Source organism: Rhinolophus sinicus, chromosome 14 (assembly GCF_057876585.1).
Source record: "Rhinolophus sinicus isolate RSI-liver-muscle chromosome 14, RSI-T2T, whole genome shotgun sequence".
In the NCBI taxonomy this organism is placed as follows: domain Eukaryota; kingdom Metazoa; phylum Chordata; class Mammalia; order Chiroptera; family Rhinolophidae; genus Rhinolophus; species Rhinolophus sinicus.
In genome coordinates, this window is record NC_142514.1 from 154,114,643 (window position 1) to 154,135,130 (window position 20,488).

A 20,488-nucleotide genomic window follows, 5' to 3' on the forward strand; every position below is an offset into this window, starting at 1 on the left:
ATTCAGTCAACAGTTATTATGATAGGGAGCTTTCTGAGGCCTGCCAAAAACAAAGAACACTGTTCTTTGGGGCTGGACTTAACTTTCCTTCTCTAATTTATAGTGAAAGATTGAAGGAGAGTGACCACAGAAGCTGGTCGAATGTAATGTTCTTTTAGTTTCTATCAAGTTTGGTGAGCAAAGAAATTTGGTCTGTCCTGCACTGTGTTTAGCTCCTGCTGAAGGTGGGATTCTTCAAAAGTGGTAAGAGTCCTGGACCCCAGTGTTGGCAAAGCTCCCAAGGAGGTTGAGTGAGCGTCCTGGGTAAGGCAGTCCTGAGACCCTGCACTCAATGTGTGCTTAACAGACACAGTCTCACTTAATCCTCATCAGCAGGATTATTATGTTCATTGTTCTAATTCAGATTCCCAGAGTCTGAGAGACTTAAGAAACCTCCCAAATCGATAGGGACAAAGTTGGTTCTCTAAACACCATGTGTCGGAACAAAGCAAGACTCTGAATCAGGACAGCAGAGTGCTCTCCGTCATCTCCAGGGTTTCCTGAGGAGGATGTCCTCCATGTTCATCCCCCTCCGCAGTGTCCTGCAGAGCCCTCTGGAAAACCAGCTTTAGGGTCTGCCTTCCCTTCCTCCATCGCTGCCTGAAGGAACCAACTAAGAAGTAAATGATGGGGTTGGCGCAGCTGTTGATACAGGACAGGACATGTGCAACCAGGTAAAGAGTAAAGAAGAGCTCATCTAAATCACTCTCAATCCAGTACAAGAGGAACCAGTGGATGCCCCAGGGCAGGCCGCAGAGGAGGAAGACCAGCACTGTGAGCAGGACGGTCACATACAGCCTGGTCAGCTGCACCCGCTGGGAACCACACAGCAGTTTGGTCACCAGGGCCAGGCTGGACCCTGAGAGAAGCACAAATAAGAAAATCAGCCACACAGTAGAGAAGAGATCTAATACTTGACACCAGACCTGATGTCCATCGCTAAACAGGAAGCCACAGTACTCTCCTTCCAGGATACTCAGCAGCAGGGACAGGGCCCAGAGCAGGGCACACATGACAGCCGACGTGTGTCTGGGGCGGTGGCAACGGTACCAGATGGGCCACAGGACAGACAGGCAGCGCTCGGTGCTAATGGCGCTGAGAAAGCTCAGTCCTGCGACGTAGGCAAAGATGGACACAGTGTTGAAAAAGCTGGGGATGGAAATGGGGACAGAAAGGAAGTAGTAGGTGAGTATCTCCATGGAATTTATAATCTGGCAGCAGAGGAAGAGGAAGTCGGCTCCCGCCAGGTTGAGGATGTAGACAGAGAAGTTGTTCCTCTGCATGCGGAAGCCCAGGAGCCACAGCACAACCGCGTTTCCTGCCAGCCCCACCAGGGCTATGATGGTCACCAACAAGTCTGAGATCACTGTCCCTATAATGATGTTTTGAGGAGTTGCCTGGTCACTTCCATTGATTGGCGTTAGTGATATCCCCGAAGCTGTGACCGGTGCATTCATGCTCAGGAACCCTCCGCTGGTGCCACTAGAACAGAAACAAGACCTGAGCACCTGCTGTATGATCTGACTCTCACGGCCACCCTGCTGCAGGAGAATTACTTTCCCTGTGTTACAGAGGAGGGAAACACAGGCTTGCAGAGATTAAGGTACTTCCTGAAGGCCACACAGTCTTGGCGGCCTGGAAACTGGATTTAAACCCAGTTCTCTCTGGGTGTCTCTCTACTGAGACTCGGACCCTGTACAGACATTGGAATATTCTATTGTCCAAACACATCTCCTCATACTCCACAGCCATGACATGTCTCTGGGAGGGAAGAGAAGAGAAGTCTGGACAGGTTATGTGGATGACAACAGGACTGGACTCAGCATTCCATCTGCCTGGGACTTGATTTCCTTTGAGGGCTTGAAGTTGGAAGCCCAAGGCATGATCAATGGGTAACCTAAGTGATAGAGAGTGTCCATCCACCAGAAAGGAGATCATGATTTAGGGTCATGAAGACATTGTGGCCTCTTCTATTAGAGGTTTGAGTTGGCCAGGACTCTAGGGTTAGAAATGACCCAGTGTGTAAGCTTTATCATGACAGGAAGTACATTCTCCCATTCATTGTGTGCCCCCATCTAGCTCTGTGTGTGGGACCCACTTTAAGGAAATCTTTATTAAAAGAAAAATAGTTTCAGGTTATAAACAATGTAATAGTTAGACATTTACACCCTTCACAAAGTGATACCCCACCTTTCCCAATTTACTACCCCTCTGTCATTGTATATAAGCTGTTACAATTCCATCAACTCTATTCCCTTTGCTGTACTACAGATCCTATTACTATATATGTGTATAATTATAGTTGACATTCATTATTATTCAGCTTTAGCATTATGTGTACACTGCTGTGGTCAGATATTAAACCATCCATGAAGTGTCTCCCTAATAACAAAAGTGTCCAAAGGATACCCTACATAATTTTTACAACATTATTGATTGTATTCCCCAAACTGTCTTTCCTATCTCTGTGGCAAAGGAACTCTTATAATAGTTTACTTTATTCAGCATCCGAAATCATAAACTTAAAATATTTATATATACCTGTGTACCCTACCTTTTAAAAAAAGTCTGCATTCTATTCACAGACATTTATGATGCTAGTGAGACATTATTCCAAAAAACTAACACCAGATAGGGAAGGACCATCAAACAGTCAAACAAATAAACAAACAAACAAAAGAGATACAGTGAGAAATTGATCCAATTGTATTGAGGGTTGGTACCAGGAAAAGTATATGTGAAGAGGCTATAAGAAGACATGGATAGTCTCCTGTGACATTGAATCTTATTTCCATTTACTCTGCTCTCCTCTGTGTCTGGGGAGGAGACATCTCTGTCTCATGGGCGGACTCCCTTTTACTCTGGCACCTGGTTGCTTTCAGCTTAAAGGACACACTGGTAGGTAACTTAGAGCAGAAGGAGGGTGATTTAGGGTTTTTAACTTTCTGGTCCTCTGCTGCCAGGCTGTGAGTCAGCAATGGCTTTATTACTCTAACTAAGGCCATAGCCTGTGTCTGGTGGCCTTTCTATAGTCACAGTGACAACTACAGCTAGACCCACTGCCTTCCCTGAGTTCTGGTAACTTTTCCTTTCCTTTCCCCATCAGGACAGAGAATGGTAATACCTCCCGATTATGACCTGTCTTTGGGCGTCCTCTGTATCTTTCACAGATGTCCCTTAGCCCTGCCTGCACCTTTACAGTTTTTTTATTGAACTTTCCACAATGACCCCATTAGTTTCTGCTGGGAGAAGCCAGATAGAAGGATAAAACTAACAAACAAAACCTCATTGAACAGCATGCTAGTGTGTGAAAAGTGAGGTTATTAACAAGTTAGCCTTGGAAAGCAATGTCTACTTGCCATCCTGCTCTCTAAATTAAAATTAGCAAAACATTGCTCTGCATAGTTGCACATTTGAATGTTTGGAGAGAGAGCGAGAACTAGGGAGCTACAACAGAAGCAGACAGAAGCTGGTTGGCCCCGTGTGACCTCCCACAGTCTAAGCTCCCAGCGCCCACAGCTTTCCTGAGGGAGCCTCACGTGTGCTGACTCTCACTGGTGGGTCCCATGGCCCCTGCCTGCCCCTCCCCAAGATGAAATCACAGCATGTGGACTAAGAGGGAGAAAACAACACTGCCTTTGAGAGAAGACAGTTGTGAGCCAACTCTTACCTTAGCACCATATTCTCGTTGAGGGTGGTGAGTAGAAAAGGAAGAGCTCTCCTTGTGTATACAGACAGCAGAGAGTGCTTTTCCACCCTCTGTGTAAGAGTTGCCGGCAGGAGCAGGAGAGAAACCTGCTGAATATGAGAGGCTTATCAAGATGCTGGACAGACCCTGTGATTTCCTGCACAGGGGACACTGGCCAATGAGATTCTGGAGATTTGTGAGACAAGGACCTCACGACACATTTCTCGTGGGCCCTGACTCCAACCACTTATCTTGGCCTCTCTCCATCCTTCCCCACCCACCCCACTTTTTGGTGGAATATCTGTTCTTGAGCCTTTCGCTGCCCACTGTGAGCCTGTGCAGGAAGCCCACCCACCAGGCTATGTGAGATGCCACAGCTAAAGAATACTTTGCTTCACGTTCAGGGCCCTCCATGGCCTGGCTCACCTGAGCTTTCTACATTTATTCACATTTACTCATATTTACTCACATTTACTCAGTAAGGTATGCACATTCGTTTTATTGCAGAGGACACCAAAGTGTATAAAGTAAAATGCAAAGTCTCTTCATCTTATTCCCCAATCCCAACCAATGTTTACAGTTTCCGTTTTTAGCTTCTTTAGTAGTTATTTTATAGCTTTGCATGATCACACTATATTTCAAGTTTTGATTTATCAATGTGAACAACAGAGTTTATTGAGTTCCCTCATAAAGAAATTTAGCACACCACACACAGTGTCTGTTCCCTTTGTCTTTCTACTCATGATATTTGTTAGCTGTATTATTGTAGATGAACTAGGGACAACCAGTGTTTGCGATTTTAGGTCCTATGACTTCCTTTCATCTGCCCAAGCTTCAGCTGAGTTCAGTACTTGTCATTTCCTTTAAAAAACTTACTAAGAAGCATTTAAAGTAGCCAGAAAACTCATTCACTCATTTCTGCATTGACCCAGCACTGCTGTGTGCCTGTGCTGTGCCAGGCACTGTTCCAGGCAGGGAAGATGCAGTGATGAATAACGCACAGGACTACGCTCGGGCTTTCCAGAGGAGGTGGGTGAGCTCACCCTGGGAGCGTGTGCTGATGGAGAAGCGTTTGGAGACTCAGCATTAGGGCCTCCACCCTCCAGACCCCTGGAAGAAGAGAGGACCCAGCCAACACAGTAGTAAGAAGTAGCTCCTGAAGGAGGGGTAAACGAGGAGAGCACAGTATCCTGAGACTGAGCTGAGAAACCGATTCTAGCAGATGGGAGTGAGCAATAGTCTCAGTCCTCCGTGAGGCACTGAGTGAGATGAGGTCTAATATTTGACCTTGGGATACGCAATATGGAGTCATTGCTGATAGTGACAGGTGTGGTTCCAGTGGATGGTGAGGTGGGAAGATTGAAAGAGTGGGTTTAGGAGAGATTGACAGGTGGTATGATTATCCACCCAGAAAACCCAGAGAATCAGCTGACAGTTCAGGAAGACGGCTGGGTACTAAATTGCTCTACAGAAAACAATATTTTTCCTGTATATGAGAAAAAAGATAGAAATTATAATAAAATGTATCCTAAACTCATTCTGGAGATAATAGGGAACCATGAGGATTAACTAGCCTTAATAGATATTGGAAACTGCTCTGAAGCTTTGGAAATATAACAATGTTTTGCTAACATAAAACAGCAGGCAGGAAGTCTCAGGAATCAAACTCAGGGCATATGGAATTCAGTCAATGATGAAGGGGCCAGTTCAAATGGGAGGTGTGGAGATGGAGTATTTAATAAGTGTTGTTGGGCCATTTGGAAGCCATCTAGCGTAAAACATATCGGGGATCAAACCTTATATCCTACACCCTGTTAAACATAAAATGGATTATTATTATGTCTGAGAAAATCATATAGAATTAGGAAAAAAAAAGGGGCATGAATTATTTTGTAAGTTTATGGAAGTTCTGCGTAACCTTGACTTAATACTGAAGCCTTAAATAAAAATATTGATTACAGAATTATAATTAAAAATGTTTTTTCCCCATGAAAAAGGCCAACATTAGAAAGTCAAACAAGGAAGTGGAAAAACTACTTACAATGTATCTTTGGACAAAATCCTAATTTATATTGATATATACATTTTAATATATTTATTACTCATAAGTAAATATTTATGTAACTCCTATACATAACTTAGGAAGAACCCTAGCAACCTAATAGGAAAATAACCAACTCAGTTCCTAGATAGATAACCCATGTTTCTTAAATATGACAAAAAAATGCTAAAAGATACTCAGGTGAGAAAAGGTAATTGGAACTGCACTGAATATGTTCACCTTCAGATTTCCAAATATGCAAACGCCTAATTCCCTGTGTCGGGGAGTGCACGAGGAGAGTGGCACCGTCGTGTACTTGGTGTCCCAAGCAAAACTTTGCCCGAAAAGGGCAGCTGCTCACATGAGGCTCTTCACATAGACCTGCACTGGTAGGAAACAGTGCCCTGACCTGAGGGATTGGTCAGCTCGCATTAAAGTCTTCCTCCTACCAGAAATATGTCTCTACATCTGCCATTGTATTTTGTTTTTTAAAATTTACTGTTATTATTATTATTTCAATCTTCCCATTTTTCATGGAATAAGATTTCATGAGAAAATTGGAGCAGAATTGAAAGTACTTGTGTTCTACTCAGAAATCACTGACTATATGGAAGATATTTGTTTCTCCTGACTTGTCTAGAAATGTTAATCTCTACGTGTATATTCCAGGCAATAAACGTAGATATTTAACATACTTATGTAAATTCGAAAGGCAATCAGTGTTTTTAACCTGCAAAGGAGTCCACTTCTATCACCTTTATGCAGATTAGGAAAAGGTGCCCTTTCTGAGCTGAGGAAACCCTGATCTTGTTTTTAGGTGAAGACGTAATGTGTCCCTTCCTTCCCAGTAGTCACAGCCCTGCACCTGGACACAGCGTTAACCAGCACATTGTATTTCAGCCCCCTCCCCTCCTCTGCTCTCCCTGGGACAGTGTTTGGTGCAGTGGACAAACCCCACAACCGTCCCAGGAGTCTGCCCTCCCGATGAACCACACCGAGACCTTAGAGAGCTTCAGCGTCTTCCTCTCAACCTACTCTGTTCCAGAATTTAATTTTGATTCTGTTTTCCCCCAAGAAATAAAACAGCTATTGTTTTCAGTAGTCAGTGTTTGTTCAAGAGTATTCCCATAAGCTACAATGTTCTGCTCAGCTCCCCATTTCCCATGTCATGTCTTGTATTCCTCACATCACACTCTTCAGGTGTGCCTTTTGTGAAAGTCTGTGGGTGGGGAAAGTGCTCCAGGTTTTCTCTGCCTGAAAATTTCATAGTTTCCCCTCATTTTCTAAAGAGGATCTTTTCAGGCATAGCTTTGTAGGAGGCCATTTCCTTTCCTCCAGCACATTGAAGATTCACTGTCTTTGGCTGCAATTGTCACTGTTGTGAGATTGGCCATTAGTGAGGTTGCCTTTCAGTTGCAATGATCCATCTCTGTCCTTTCTAAGAGCTTTCCTTTCTCTCTGGTGTGATACACTTTCACCATTATTTGTCTAGTGGCTTCCTTTTTCATATCATATGTAGACAACATATAGATCAATCTTGGTTATTTTTCATCCATTCAGCCACCTTATGTCTTTGATTGAAGTGCTTAGTCCAGATACATTTAAAGTAATTATTGATATGTATTTTTTGCCTTTTTGTTTACTGTTTTTGTAGTTCTGCTCTGTCCTTTCTTTTTCTCTTAAACTCTTTTCTCGTGGTCTGCTGACTTTCTTTAGTTTTATAGTTCAGTTTCTTTATATTAATTTTATTTTTTGTGTATAGGTTAGATGTTTTCGGTTTGTGATTACTGTGAAGTACATATATATATATATATATATATATATATATATATTCATATATATACACACACACATATATAAGCACATATATATATCTCTAATATATACATATATATTAGTCTATATTAAGATAGGCATTTAAGTTGTTAAACCTCCCTCATTTTATGTTTTTGACGTCATACTTTAGATATTTTTGTTTTTGTTAAGTGTGTGTCCCTTAGTACTTATACTTATAGATGACTTTGTTACTTTTGTTTTTTAACCTTCATACTAGCATTTTAGGTGGCTGATGTACTGCCTTTGCTATTTATTAATCAGCAAGATTTTCTTCTTTCATATATTTTCTTTTTTCCTGGTTATGGACATTTGTTTTCCGTTCAACGAAGACCCCTTAACTTTTTTGTAAAGTCAATTTAGTGGTGACTAACTCTTTTAGTTTTTACTTGTGTGGGAAACTCTTTATCTCTCCTTCAATTCTGTGTGAAATTGTCATTGGTTAGAGTATTCTATGTTGCGAATTCTTTCCCTTCAGCTCTTTAAATATGTCCTTTCATTCTCTTCTGGCCTGCAAAGTTTCTGCTGAGAAATCAGATGATCACATTATGGGGTTTCCCTTCTATGTGACTAGTTGTTTTCCTTTTGCTGCTGTTAAGGTTTCTTTTTATTTTTAGCTTTTCCCATCTTGATTATAACATGTCTTCATGTGCGTCTCTTTGTGTTCTTCTTGATTGGGACCCTCTATGGTTCCTGGACCTGGATATCTGTTTCTTTTCTGAGGTGGGAAAATTTTTAGCCATTACTTCTTGAAGTATAGTTTCTTCCTCTTTCTGTTTTCTCCTTCTGGGACCCCTAGAATATGAGTGATAGTATGCTTGATACTGTCCCAGAGGTCCCTTAAACAATGTCATTTGAAAAAATCTCTTTTTGCTCTTCTCATTGGTTGTTCTCCACTATCTTGTCTTCCAGATCACTGATTCGTTTTCTGTATCCTCTAGTCTGCTGTTGATTCCCTGTAGTGTGTTTTTCATTTCAGTTATTGTATTCTTCAGGTCTAATTGGTTTTTTCTTATATTGTCTATCTCTTTCTTGAAGTTCTCCCTGTGTTCCTCTATTCTTTTTCTGACTTTGGTGAACCTTTTTATGACCTTTGCTTTGACTTTTTTGTCAGGTAAATTTCTTATTTTGTTTCATTAGCATTTTTTTCTGAGGTGTTGTCTTCTATTTATTTATTTATTTATTTTTCATTTGGAACATATTCCTCTGTCTCATTTTGTTTGGATTTCACTGTTTGTTTCTATGAAGCAGCTACCTTTCCTGTACATTAAAGAGTAGCTTTGTGTAGGAACATGCCTTGTGTAGAGTTATGTGTACCTATGGCTTTTGGTCCAGCAAGAGGTGGCTGGCTGGGGGCTGAGGTGTCCCAGGGGACATGGCTCTGGGGTGGCCCTGGTGGGGTGGTTAGTTGGAGCTGGATTAGGTATGTGATGTGGTAACCTCTTGTGTGTGACCTAGGGACCACCCTGGCAGGTTGGCTGGTGGTTCAGCTGGCTGGAGCTAGAGTGGTTGTGGGATAAGATGGCTTCAAGTGTGCTCTTGTGGGACAGAATTTGACTGGAGTTGGCAAAGGACAGATGTTCTGAGGCAGTGCGTCTGGGGCAGCCCTGGCAGCATGGCTGACGGAAGCTGGAGGTAGTGCGGGCCAAAGACCGGGGTCATGCTGGGGTGGTCTTGCAGGTTGGCTAGGGTGTTTGGACTGAGCTCCCAACCACTTTACCTAGGTGGAGGGGAACATACACACAATGGTGCTCTCTGACATCTTAGAACCTGGAGCATTCCAGCAGATCCCATCCTGTTTAGCAGGCTCTTAGGGTTAGTTAATGGGGTTCTTTCACAGATAGTTTCAGTGCCCTTTACACTGATATTTTCAATGTACCCATGGGATAGCAAACTGAACATGGGCCCCAATTTGAAATCCCCACTATGGCAGGTCTTCGTGTTTGGTGTGGAATTTCCATCTTTACCATGTCTCTGTCTCTTCTACCTTCTGTATGTGGTCGCTCTATCATTTATTGAGCAGGGGCTGTTCAATCAGCCCTCACTTCTTTAGGAGGAACTGCTCTATAAGAAGCAGTATATTCACTGTGGCCTTCAGAAGAGGAAATTTCACGGTCTTTATATGCTGCCATTTTAGGCCCGCCTCATCCTCCACCCTTTTTCTTTATCATAGTAGTAACGCATGCAGTTTTACATATTCTTTCCAATTGACATAGATGTGTAACAAAGAAATGGTCAAATTCTTCCCAAATCCTGTTTGCCAGGAGCAATAACTTGTCTCAGTTTTTCTTCTGAGTTCTTTTATAGTTATGATTATAGGTTTGATTAATAAGCTTATGTCATATTTTTTTAATTCTTTAGAGTTATTAACAAGATATTTGACTTCACTTACCATGTTTCCCCGAAAATAAGACCTAACAAGATCATCAGCTCTAATGCATTTCTTGGAGCAAAAATTAATATAAGACCCGGTCTTATTTTACTATAACACTAGGTATAATATAATATAATATAATATAATATAATATAATATAATACCAGGTCTTATATTATTTTTTGCTCCAGAAGACACATTAGAGCTGATGGTCTGTCTTGGTCTCATTTTTGGGGAAACAAGGTAGAAGATATAAAGAATTTAGGATATGGCCAAGAATTTGGAATGATCACACTGGGAATTTATATAGCTGTGATTAACATGCTAAGGATTCTAATAGAAAATGTGGACAATGTGCAAGAGCTGATGGACAATGTAAAAAGAAAGATGAAAACTCTAAAAAAGTTGTCATGCTAGAAATAAAAATATGGCAGAAAAACTGAAGAAAGCTCACTAGTTGTGAGCTCACCAGTAGACTAGATAAGGCCTTTGTCTAATCAGTGAACCTTAAGATATATTAACAGATACTTTTTAACTGAAAGAGAAAAGAATACTGAAAAAACAGGAACAGAATGTTCAAAGGATGTGGAATGATTACAAATGTGTCACATACATGTATGTAATGGGAATTTCATAGTAGGAGGAGGCGTGAAAGAATGGGAAGAAACACCTGAACTAATAATTACTGAGAATTTTCCGAATATTGACTGGCACCAAACCGCAGATCATGGTAGCTCAGAGAATACGAAGCAGAATAAATGCAGAAAGGAAAAGAAAAAACTATATTGAGGTAGTCAATTCATTTTGGAAGGCAGAGAAACTACTCTAGATGATACTATAATAGTATATGTAAGATATTCTCCATTTGTCAAATGCATTGAACTATACAATACAAACAGTGAATGCTAATGTAAACTATGGACTTCAGTTTATATTAATGTATCCACATGGGTACATCAATTTTAATAAATGTGCCATGTGAATAGAAGTCATTAGTAATAGGAGAAACTGTGTGGGAGAGTGGATATGGGGGAGAGGAAGTGTATGGGAACCCTCTGTACTTTCTGTGCAATTTCTCTTTAAATTTAAAAGTGCTCTAAAATGTCAAATTCTATGAAAATGAATAGGCAAACCACTGACTGGATGAATATTAACAATACACATAACTAACAAATAACTCATTCTGCGTATATAAAAACTCCTACAAATAAATGATGAAAAAGAGAAACACAATAAAAATGGGTAAAACTTAAACAGACACTTCAAAGTCATATGTGTAGAAGATAAGCACATGAAACAATGCTCCATTTCAAGAGTCATTTGGGAAATACAAATTAAACACAAGGAGATACCAATTTTTTAAAAATTACATATTGTTATTGTGGCAGAGGTGGTTAATTGTCCACCAAAAGCAAGTTTAAAATGTCTTACTCAAGTTTACACTTTCAGTATACTCGTATGATGCTCAGGATTCTTTTCTTTTTTTTTTTTTGTATTCTGTTTTCTTCTTTTTAAATGAAAATTTATTGGGGGTGTCAATTTTTAGTAAAGTTACATAGATTTCAGGTGTACAATTCTGTAATACATCATCTATATATTATATTGTGTGTTCACCACTCAGAGTCAGTTCTCCTTCCATCACCATATATTGGATCCCCTTTACCCTCCTCTACCAACCCTCTCCTCCCTTACCCTCTGGTAACCACTAACTATTGTCTGTTTCTATGAGTTTTTGTTTCTTCATTTGTTTGTGTTGTTCTTTTATTGTTTTCATTTTATATACCACATGTCAGTGAAATCATATGGTCGACATTTTCTGTCTGACTTATTTCACTCAGCATAATAATCTCAAGATCCATCCATGTTGTCGCAAATGGTACTATTTCATCTTTTCTTATGGCACAATAGTATTCCATTGTGTATATATACCACAACTTCTTTATCAATGAGATACCACTTTTACGCTCATTGGAATGAGTAAAATTCAAAAGACTGGATATACTATGTATTAGGGAGCATGTGGAACAACTGAAACTTGCATAGTTGCTGGTGAGAATGTGAAATAGGACAACCACAATAGAAACACAGTTTGGCAGATTCTCACGAAGTTCAGCATACATTTTCCTATGACCCTCCAATTTCACTTCATCTTATTTACCCAAGAAAAATGAAAACATATGTCCAAAAAAGACTTGAATAAGAACGCTCACAGCAGCTTTATTCATAATAGTTACCTATATATAGAATGCTACTTATATACATATCAATATGAAAATAAACTGGTGGATGCATACAATGAAACAGTACACAGCTTTAAAGCAGGGACAAACCATTGATATGTGCAATGCAATGACACGAGTAAATCCCAAAAGTATTATGCTGAGTGAGAGAAGGTAAGAAGAAAAAAGTACATTTTATGATCCTAAATACATAAAGTGAAAGGTCAGGCAAAACGAATCTTTGGTGACAGAAGTAAAACAAAAGTTGCCTCTGTGGCAGGAGGAATGACTGGGAGGGACAGGAGAGAACTTTCAGAGGTGCTGAAAATAGGATGTGTCTTGATTGGGGTTTGAGTCACATGAATGTACCACGGCCCAAACTCGTTGAAGTGATGATGTGTGTAATCACTCTCTCTTATTTACACCTGTATTAAAGATGTTTAAAAGCCAACATTGACACTCAATACATTTGTTTGTAGAATATGTAACTTAAAAAATATTTTTCTGTAATGAGGTTAATATGTGTTGAGAGGTCTTTGCATAAAAGGAGTATTTGACATACTAGCTGTCCTGAAAGCATATAGAGTCCAGTAAGACCCATTGAACACCTGACACAAAGGATTAGAGAGTCTCCAGAAAGAGACAGTCAAGGCAATGGCATAAGGTTGGAAAGAGAGGGAGCACGTGGGATTCTCCTGGAAGGTTCCTGAAAAGAAATACCTGAAGATAACCTACCCGAAACCTTCAATGTGCTTTGACATTGATTTATCTGGTGATAAAACTTAATTTCATACTTGCAAAGGTAGAAAATGGTGAAAACCATTTACTTAAACCATCACCTTAAAGATGATGGTTCAAATTTCGCAAATGGAGAGATAGCACAGACTAGACTTGAAAATCATTTATTCCTTCCTTCATTATTTATTCAATCATCATTTATTATGTTAGGAAGTGTTTCTCAGGCCTGCGAAAAACAAAGAACACTGCTCTTTGGGGCTAGACTGAACTTTAATTCTTTTAATTTATAGTTACAGACTGTAGGAAAGTGACTACAGATGAGTGTCAAAACGTAATGTTCTTTTAGTAGCTATCAAATTAGGTGATCAAAGGAATTTGGTCTTTCCTGCACTGCATTCAGTTTCTGCTGAAGGTGGGATCCTTCAAAAGTGGGAACAGTCTTGGACCCTTTAATTGGCAAAGTTCCCAAAGATGTAGGATGAGCGTCCTGGGTAAGGCAGTCTTGAGACCCTGCACTCAATGTGTGCTTAACAGACACAGTCTCACTTAATCCTCATCAGCAGGATTATTATGTTAACTGTTCTAATTCAGAGGCCCATCAGCTGAGAGACTTAAGAAACCTCCCAAAATGGATAGAGACAAAGTTGGTTCTCCAAACCCCACATGTCTGAACAAAGCAAGACTCTGAATCAAGACACCAGAGTGCTCCCCGACAATTCCAGGGTTTCCTGAGGAGGACGTCCTCCATGTTCATCCCCCTCTGGAGTGTCCTGCAGAGCCCTCTGGAGAACCAGCTTCAGGGTCTGCCTTCCCTTCCTCCATCGCTGCCTGAAGGAGCCAACCAAGAAGTAAATGATGGGGTTGGCGCAGCTGTTGATACAGGACAGGACATGTGTAACCAGGAGAAAAGGAAAGGAGAACTCATCTAAACCACTATTAATCCACCATATGAGGAACACGTAGATGCCCCAGGGCAGGCCGCAGAGGAGGAAGACCAGCACTGTGAGCAGGACGGTCACATACAGTCTGGTCGGCTGCACCCGCTGGTAGCCACACAGCAGTCTGCTCACTAGGGCCAGGCTGGACCCTAAGAGAAGCACAAATAAGAAAATCAGCCACCCAACAGTGATGAGATTAAATACTTGGCACCAGACATCATGTACACCGCTAACCAGGAGGCCACAGTATCTCCCAATCAGGATGCTCAGCAGCAGGGACAGAGCCCAGAGCAGGGCACACATGACAGCCGACATGTGTCTGGGGCGGTGACAGCGGTACCAGATGGGCCACAGGACAGACAGGCAGCGCTCAGTGCTAATGGTGCTGAGAAAGCTCAGGCCTGCGACATAGGTAAAGATGAACACAGTGTGGAAAAAGCTGGGGATGACAATGAGGACAGAATGGAAATAGCTGCTGAGCATGCTCAGGGAATACATAATCTGGCAGCAGAGGAAGAAGAAGTCGGCTCCCGCCAGGTTGATGATGTAGACAGAGACGGCGGTCCTCCGCATGCGGAAGCCCAGGAGCCACAGCACAACTGCGTTTCCTGCCAGCCCCACCAGGGCTATGATGGCCATCAGCAAGGCGGAGATCAGTGCCCCCATGCTGAAATCTTGAGTAATTGTCTCGTCACTTCCATTCATTGGCGTAACTGCAGTCCCCCAGGCTGTGACCGTTGTATTCATGCTCAGGAACCCTCCACTGGTGCTAGTAGAAAAGAAACAAGACTTGAGCACCTGCTGTATGATCTCTGACTCTCACGGCCACCCTGCTGCAGGAGAATTACTGTCCTGTGTTACAGAGGAGGGAAATGCAGGCTTGCAGAGATTAAGGTACTTCCTGAAGGCCACACAGCCTTGTTGTCCTGGAACCTGTGTTCAAACCCAGTTCTCTCTGAGTCTAAAGCCTGGGCTCTCTCTACTGCAACACGTACCCTGTACAGATGGGAATATTCTATGATCCAAACATTTCTCCTGGGGGTCATGACAGGTCTCCTGGTGGCAAGAGAAGAGAAGTCTGGACAGCATATGTGGGATGACAACAGGACTGAGCTCAGCATTCCTTCTGCCTTGGGACTTGATTTCCTTTGAGGGCAGGAAGTTGGAAGCCCAAGGCATGATCTATGGGCTACCTAAGTGACAAAGAGTGTCCATTCACCAGAAAGGAGAACATGATTTAGTGTCATGAAGGAATGGCACTCTTGTTATGAGAGGTGTGAGTGATGCCAGGCCTCTAGAAATGGCCCAGTGTGTCAGCTCTGTGAGGACAGGAAGTACTTTTTCCTGTCCATTAGTATGTCTCCGTGCATAGCTCTGTGTGTGGGGCACAGTTTAAGTCACTCTTACAGTGGATTTCTTTCTAGAGAAACCAAAATCTTAAACAATAGATACTTATAAATAAGGGTGTACTTGCACCTTAAAAAAAACCAAAAAACTACATTCCATTCTCAAAAAATCTATGATGATAGTGAGACATTATTCCAAAAAAGTGACATCTGACGGAAAAGTGCAAAGAGTGAAATGGACAAACTGAGGAGATACAAAGGGAAATTGATCCAATCACATTGAGAGGTAGTCCTAGGAAAACCAGCTGTGAAGAGGGTAGAACAAGGTGGATTTTCTCCGTTTACCATCAAACCTCATTTCCATCTTCTCTGCCCTCCTCTCTGTTCTGCGAAGATATTTCTCTGCCCCACCAATGGGCTCCCTTTCCCTCTGGCTCCTGGTTGCTCTCAGTGAATGGGAGACACTAGTAGGTGACTGGAGAGCAGGAGGAGAGTGATTTGGGGTTTTTAACTCCATGGCTCTCTCCTGTCAGGCTGTGTAAGGACAAAGCCCCTGTTTGCCCCATTCCTACTGTGACTGTCACAACCACAACTATACTTACGGTCCTCCCAGAGATCTGGTAACTTCTCCTTCTCTTACTCCTTTGGGAAGTGCAATGGTAACACCTCTTTACTATGGCTTGACTTTTGGGGCTTCTGCATCCTTTATAGATTTCCCTTAGCCCTACACACACTTTGTACACAGTCCCTTTATTAAACTCTCCTCAATTAACCTATTAGGTAGTACCCTGTGTTCTACAGGGACAAGCTAGATACAAGGATACAATAAACAAACAAACAAACAAACAAACAAACAGTCAAACAAGCCCATTGAAGAGCAACCGAGTCTGTGAAAAGCAAAGTTACTAATAACAAGTTAGACTTGGAAAGCAATATCTGTGTGCCATCTTATTCCCCAAATTAAATTAGCTAAAGATTTCTCTCCAGAGTTGCAAATTTGAACGTTTGGAGAGAAATGATGAACTAGGAAGATACAACAGAATCAGATAGAACCATGTTGGCCCCGTGTGGACCTCCCATAGTCTAAGCTCCCAGCGCCCACAGCTTTCCTGAGGAAGCCTCACGTGTGCTGCCTCTCACTGATGGGTGCCCATGGCCCCTGCCTGCCCCTCCCCAAGATGAAATCACAGCATGTGGACTAAGAGGGAGAAAACAACACTGCCTTTGAGAGAAGACAGTTGTGAGCAAACTCTTACCTTAGCTCCATCTTCTCGTTGAGGGTGGTGAGTAGAAAAGGAAGAGTCTCCTGGGGGAGACAAACAGCAGAGAGTGCTTTTCCACCGTCTGGATAGGAGGTGCCTGCAGGAGCAGGAGTGAAACCTGGTGACTAAGAGAGGCTTATCAAGATGCTGGACAGACCCTGTGATTTCCTGCACAGGGGACACTGGCCAATGAGATTCTGGAGATTTGTGAGACAAGGACCTCACGAGACATTTCTCATTGGCCCTGACTCCAACCACTTATCTCAGCTTCTCCCCATGCTTCTCCATCCGGCCGCCCTCCCTGTGATGAATGGCTGACCAGGAGCCTTCGCTGACCACTTGGTTCTGTGCATGAAGCCCACCCACTGGGCAATGTGAGGTTCCACAGCTAAAGAATACTTTGCTTCACGTTCAGGGCCATCCATGGCCTGGCTCACCTGAGCTTTTCACATTTACTCACAGAAGTAAGGTATGCACATTCGTTTTACTGCAGAGGACACCAAAGTGTATGAAGTGAAATGGAAAGTCTTTCTTCATCTCATTCCCCAATAGCAACCAATGTTTACAGTTTCCATTTTTAGCTCTTTCACCAGTTATATTATAGCTTTGCATTATCAAACTATATTTCCTGTTTTGATTGGTCAATATTAACAACAGAATTTATTGAGTTCCCTCCTAAAGGGTAAGAAATGTAGCATTCCACACGCACTGTCTGATCCCCTTCTCCCTCTACTCAGGATATTTGTTAGCTCGATCATTGAAGAAGATCTAGGGACAATCAGTATTTGCAGCGTAGCTCCTATGACTTCCTTTCATGTGCCCATACTGCAGCTAAGTCCAGTTACTTGTCATTTCCTTTAAAAACTTAATGATGGAGCCTTTAAAATAGTCATTCACTTATTTCTGCATTGACCGAGCACTGCTGTGTGCCTGTGCTGTGCCAGGCACTGTTCCAGGCAGGGAAGATGCAGTGATGAATAATGCACAGGACTACGCTCGGGCTTTCCAGAGGAGGTGGGTGAGCTCACCCTGGGAGCGTGTGCTGATGGAGAAGGGTTTGGAGACTCAGCATTAGGGCCTCCACCCTGCAGACCCCTGGGAGAAGAGAGGACCCAGCCAACACAGCCGTAAGAAGGAGCTCCTGAAGGAGGGGAAAACGAGGAGAGCACAGTATCCTGAGACTGAGCTGAGAAACCGATTCTAGCAGATGGGGGTGAGCAATAGTCTCAGTCCTCCGTGAGGCACTGAGTGAGATGAGGTCTAATATTTGACCTTGGGATACGCAATATAGAGTCATTGCTGATCGTGACAGGTGTGGTTCCAGTGGATGGTGAGGCTGGAAGGTTAAAAGAGTGGGTTCAGGACAGATGGCAGGTCGTGTGATAGTCCACCTGGAAAACCACAGAAAATCAGCTGACAATCAGCACAGTGACAGACAGCTCAGAAAGATGGCCGGGCACAAAATTTTTCTACAGAAACAATAGCTTTCTCATGTAGGAAAAAGAAAATTTAGAAGCTATAGTAAAATGTATCCTCAACTTATTCTGGAGATAATAGAAATTCATGAGGACTGACGACACCTCATATGAATATATCTGTATGACAGGCTAATCCAAAGTGTCACGGGAAAGAACAGTAAGGTGCTAACAAAAAATAGACAGAGCCATCAATGAAGTAGGCTCTTTCTTATATTTTCTGTCTCTTCCTTGAATTTCTCACTGTGTTCCTCTGTTCCTATTCTGAGTTTGGTGACCTTTTAAAAAAAAAAAAAAAAATTAGTTTATTGGGGTGGCAATGGTTAAAGTTACATAGATTTCAGGTGTACAATTCTGTAATACTTCATCTATATCTCACATTGTGTGTTCACCACCCAGAGTCAGTTGTCTTTCCATCACACTGCATTAGACCCCATTTACCCTCTTCTAGAGCCCCCCTCCCCCCTTATCCTCTGGTAATCCCTAAACTATTTTCTATGTCTATGAGTTTTTCTTCCTTCATTTGTTTGTCTTGTTCTTTTCTGTTGTTTTCAGTTTATATACCACATATCAGTGAAATCATATGGTTCTCTACTTTTTCTGTCTGACTTATTTCGCTTAGCACTATAATCTCAAGATCATCCATGTTGTCACAAATGGTCCTATTTCATCTTTTCTTATGGCCAAATAGTATTCCATTGTGTATATATACCACAACTTCTTTATCCATTCATCTATAGAAGGACATTTGGTAGTTTCCATGTCTTGGCCACCGTAAATAAAGCTGCAATGAACATTGGAGCATACATGTCTTTATGTATAAATGTTTTCAGATTATTTAGGTAGATACCCAGGAGAGGGATTGCTGGGTCATATGGTAATTCTATTCTTAATTTTTTGAGGAACCTCTACACTGCCTTCCATAACGGCTGCACCAGTCTGCATTCCCACCAACAGTGTATGAGGGTTCCTTTTTCTCCACAGCCTCTCCAACACTTGTTACTATATGTCTTGTTGATGATAGCCATTCTAACTGGGGTGAGGTGATATCTCATTGTGGTTTTGATTTCTTTTTCATTTCTTTTTGTCTTCTTCAATTTCTTTCAAAACATAGTTTTCAGCATATAGGTCTTTCACATCCTTGGTTAAGTTTAGTTCTAGGTATTTTATTCTTTTTGTTATAAATGCAAAAGGAATTTTTTTTAATCTGAGATTTCATTGTTAGTATGTAGGAATACAATGGACTTCTGTACGTTGATTTTGTAGCCAGCAACTTTATTGTATTCGTCGATTGTTTGTAATAGCTTTTTGTCGGAATATTTAGGGTTTTCTATATATAGCATCACGTCATCTGCAAAGAGTGACAATTTAACTTTTTCATTCCCAATTGGGATGCCTTTTATTTCTTTCTCTTGCCTGATTGCTCTGGTGAGGACTTCCAACACTATGTTGAAAAGCAGAGATGATAGGGGACAGCTCTGTCGTGTTCCTGAACGTAGAGCAAAGGGCTTCAGTTTTTCACCATTAATTATGATATCAGCTGAGGGTTTGTCATATATGGCCTTTATTATGTTAAGGCATTTTCCTTCTATACTATTTTATTAAGTATTTTAATCATAAATGGATGTTGTATCTTGTCAAATGTTTTTTCTGCGCCAATTGATATAATCATATGATTTTTGTCCTTTATTTTGTTTCTGTGATGTATCACATTGATGGATTTGCATATGTTGAACCATCCTCGTGCCTCTGGGATGACCCCACTTGGTCCTGATGAATAACCTTTTTAATGCATTGTTGCATCCGATTCCTAGAATTTTGTTTAGCATTTTTGCATCTGTATTCATCAGAGATATTGGTCTGTAGTTTTGTTTTTTTGTGTTATTCTTACCAGCTTTTGGTATCAGGTAACGCTGGCTTCATAAAATGAGTTAGGAGTATTGTCTCTTCTTCAATTTTTTTGAAGAGTTTGAGTAGACAAGTATTAGATCCTTTTTGAAGGTTTGGTTGAATTCACTATTGAAGCCATCTGGTCCCGGACTTTCGCATTTGGGAAGGTTTTGTATGACGGATTCAATTTCCTTACTGGTGATCCATCTATTTAGCTTTTCCAGTTCTTCATGATTCAGCCTAGGAAGGCTATACGTTTCTAAGAACTTGTCCATTTCTTCCAGGTTATTGAATTTGGTGGCATATAGTCCTTCATACTATTCTTGGATGATCCTTTGTATTTCTGTGGCATCTGTGATGACTTCCCCTCTTTCATTTCTGATTTTGCTTATTCGTGTCTTTTCTTTTTATCTAGCCAAGGGTTTGTCAATTTTATTAATCTTTTCAAAGAACCAGTTCTTTGTCACATTAATTTTTCTCTATGTCATTTAGTTCTCTATGTCATTTAGTTCTGCTCTGATTTTTATTATTTCCTTTCTTCTGCTGACCATGGGTTTCATTTGTTCTTCTTTTTTAGGTATTTATGGTGTAACGTGAGGTTATTTATCTGGGATTTTTCTTGTTTCTTGAGACAGGCCCATAATG

At 41.4% G+C, this 20,488-nt stretch overlaps 2 protein-coding genes across 2 annotated transcripts; both read right to left on the reverse strand.

The window, feature by feature from the left end:
• Positions 1–500: 500 nt before the first annotated feature.
• LOC148755877 (mas-related G protein-coupled receptor member X2-like) lies at positions 501–3,720 on the reverse strand. Its single transcript, XM_088789959.1, has 2 exons — positions 3,710–3,720; positions 501–1,521 (listed from the first exon to the last, which is right to left on the reverse strand). Exons 1-2 carry the CDS (start codon positions 3,718–3,720, stop codon positions 501–503), a joined length of 1,032 nt encoding a protein of 343 aa, XP_088646085.1.
• Positions 3,721–13,621: 9,901 nt separating this feature from the next.
• On the reverse strand, positions 13,622–14,635 carry LOC148755878 (mas-related G protein-coupled receptor member X2-like). Its single transcript, XM_088789960.1, has one exon. The coding sequence runs from the start codon at positions 14,615–14,617 to the stop codon at positions 13,622–13,624; it is 996 nt and encodes a 331-aa protein (XP_088646086.1). The 5' UTR covers positions 14,618–14,635.
• Positions 14,636–20,488: the final 5,853 nt, after the last annotated feature.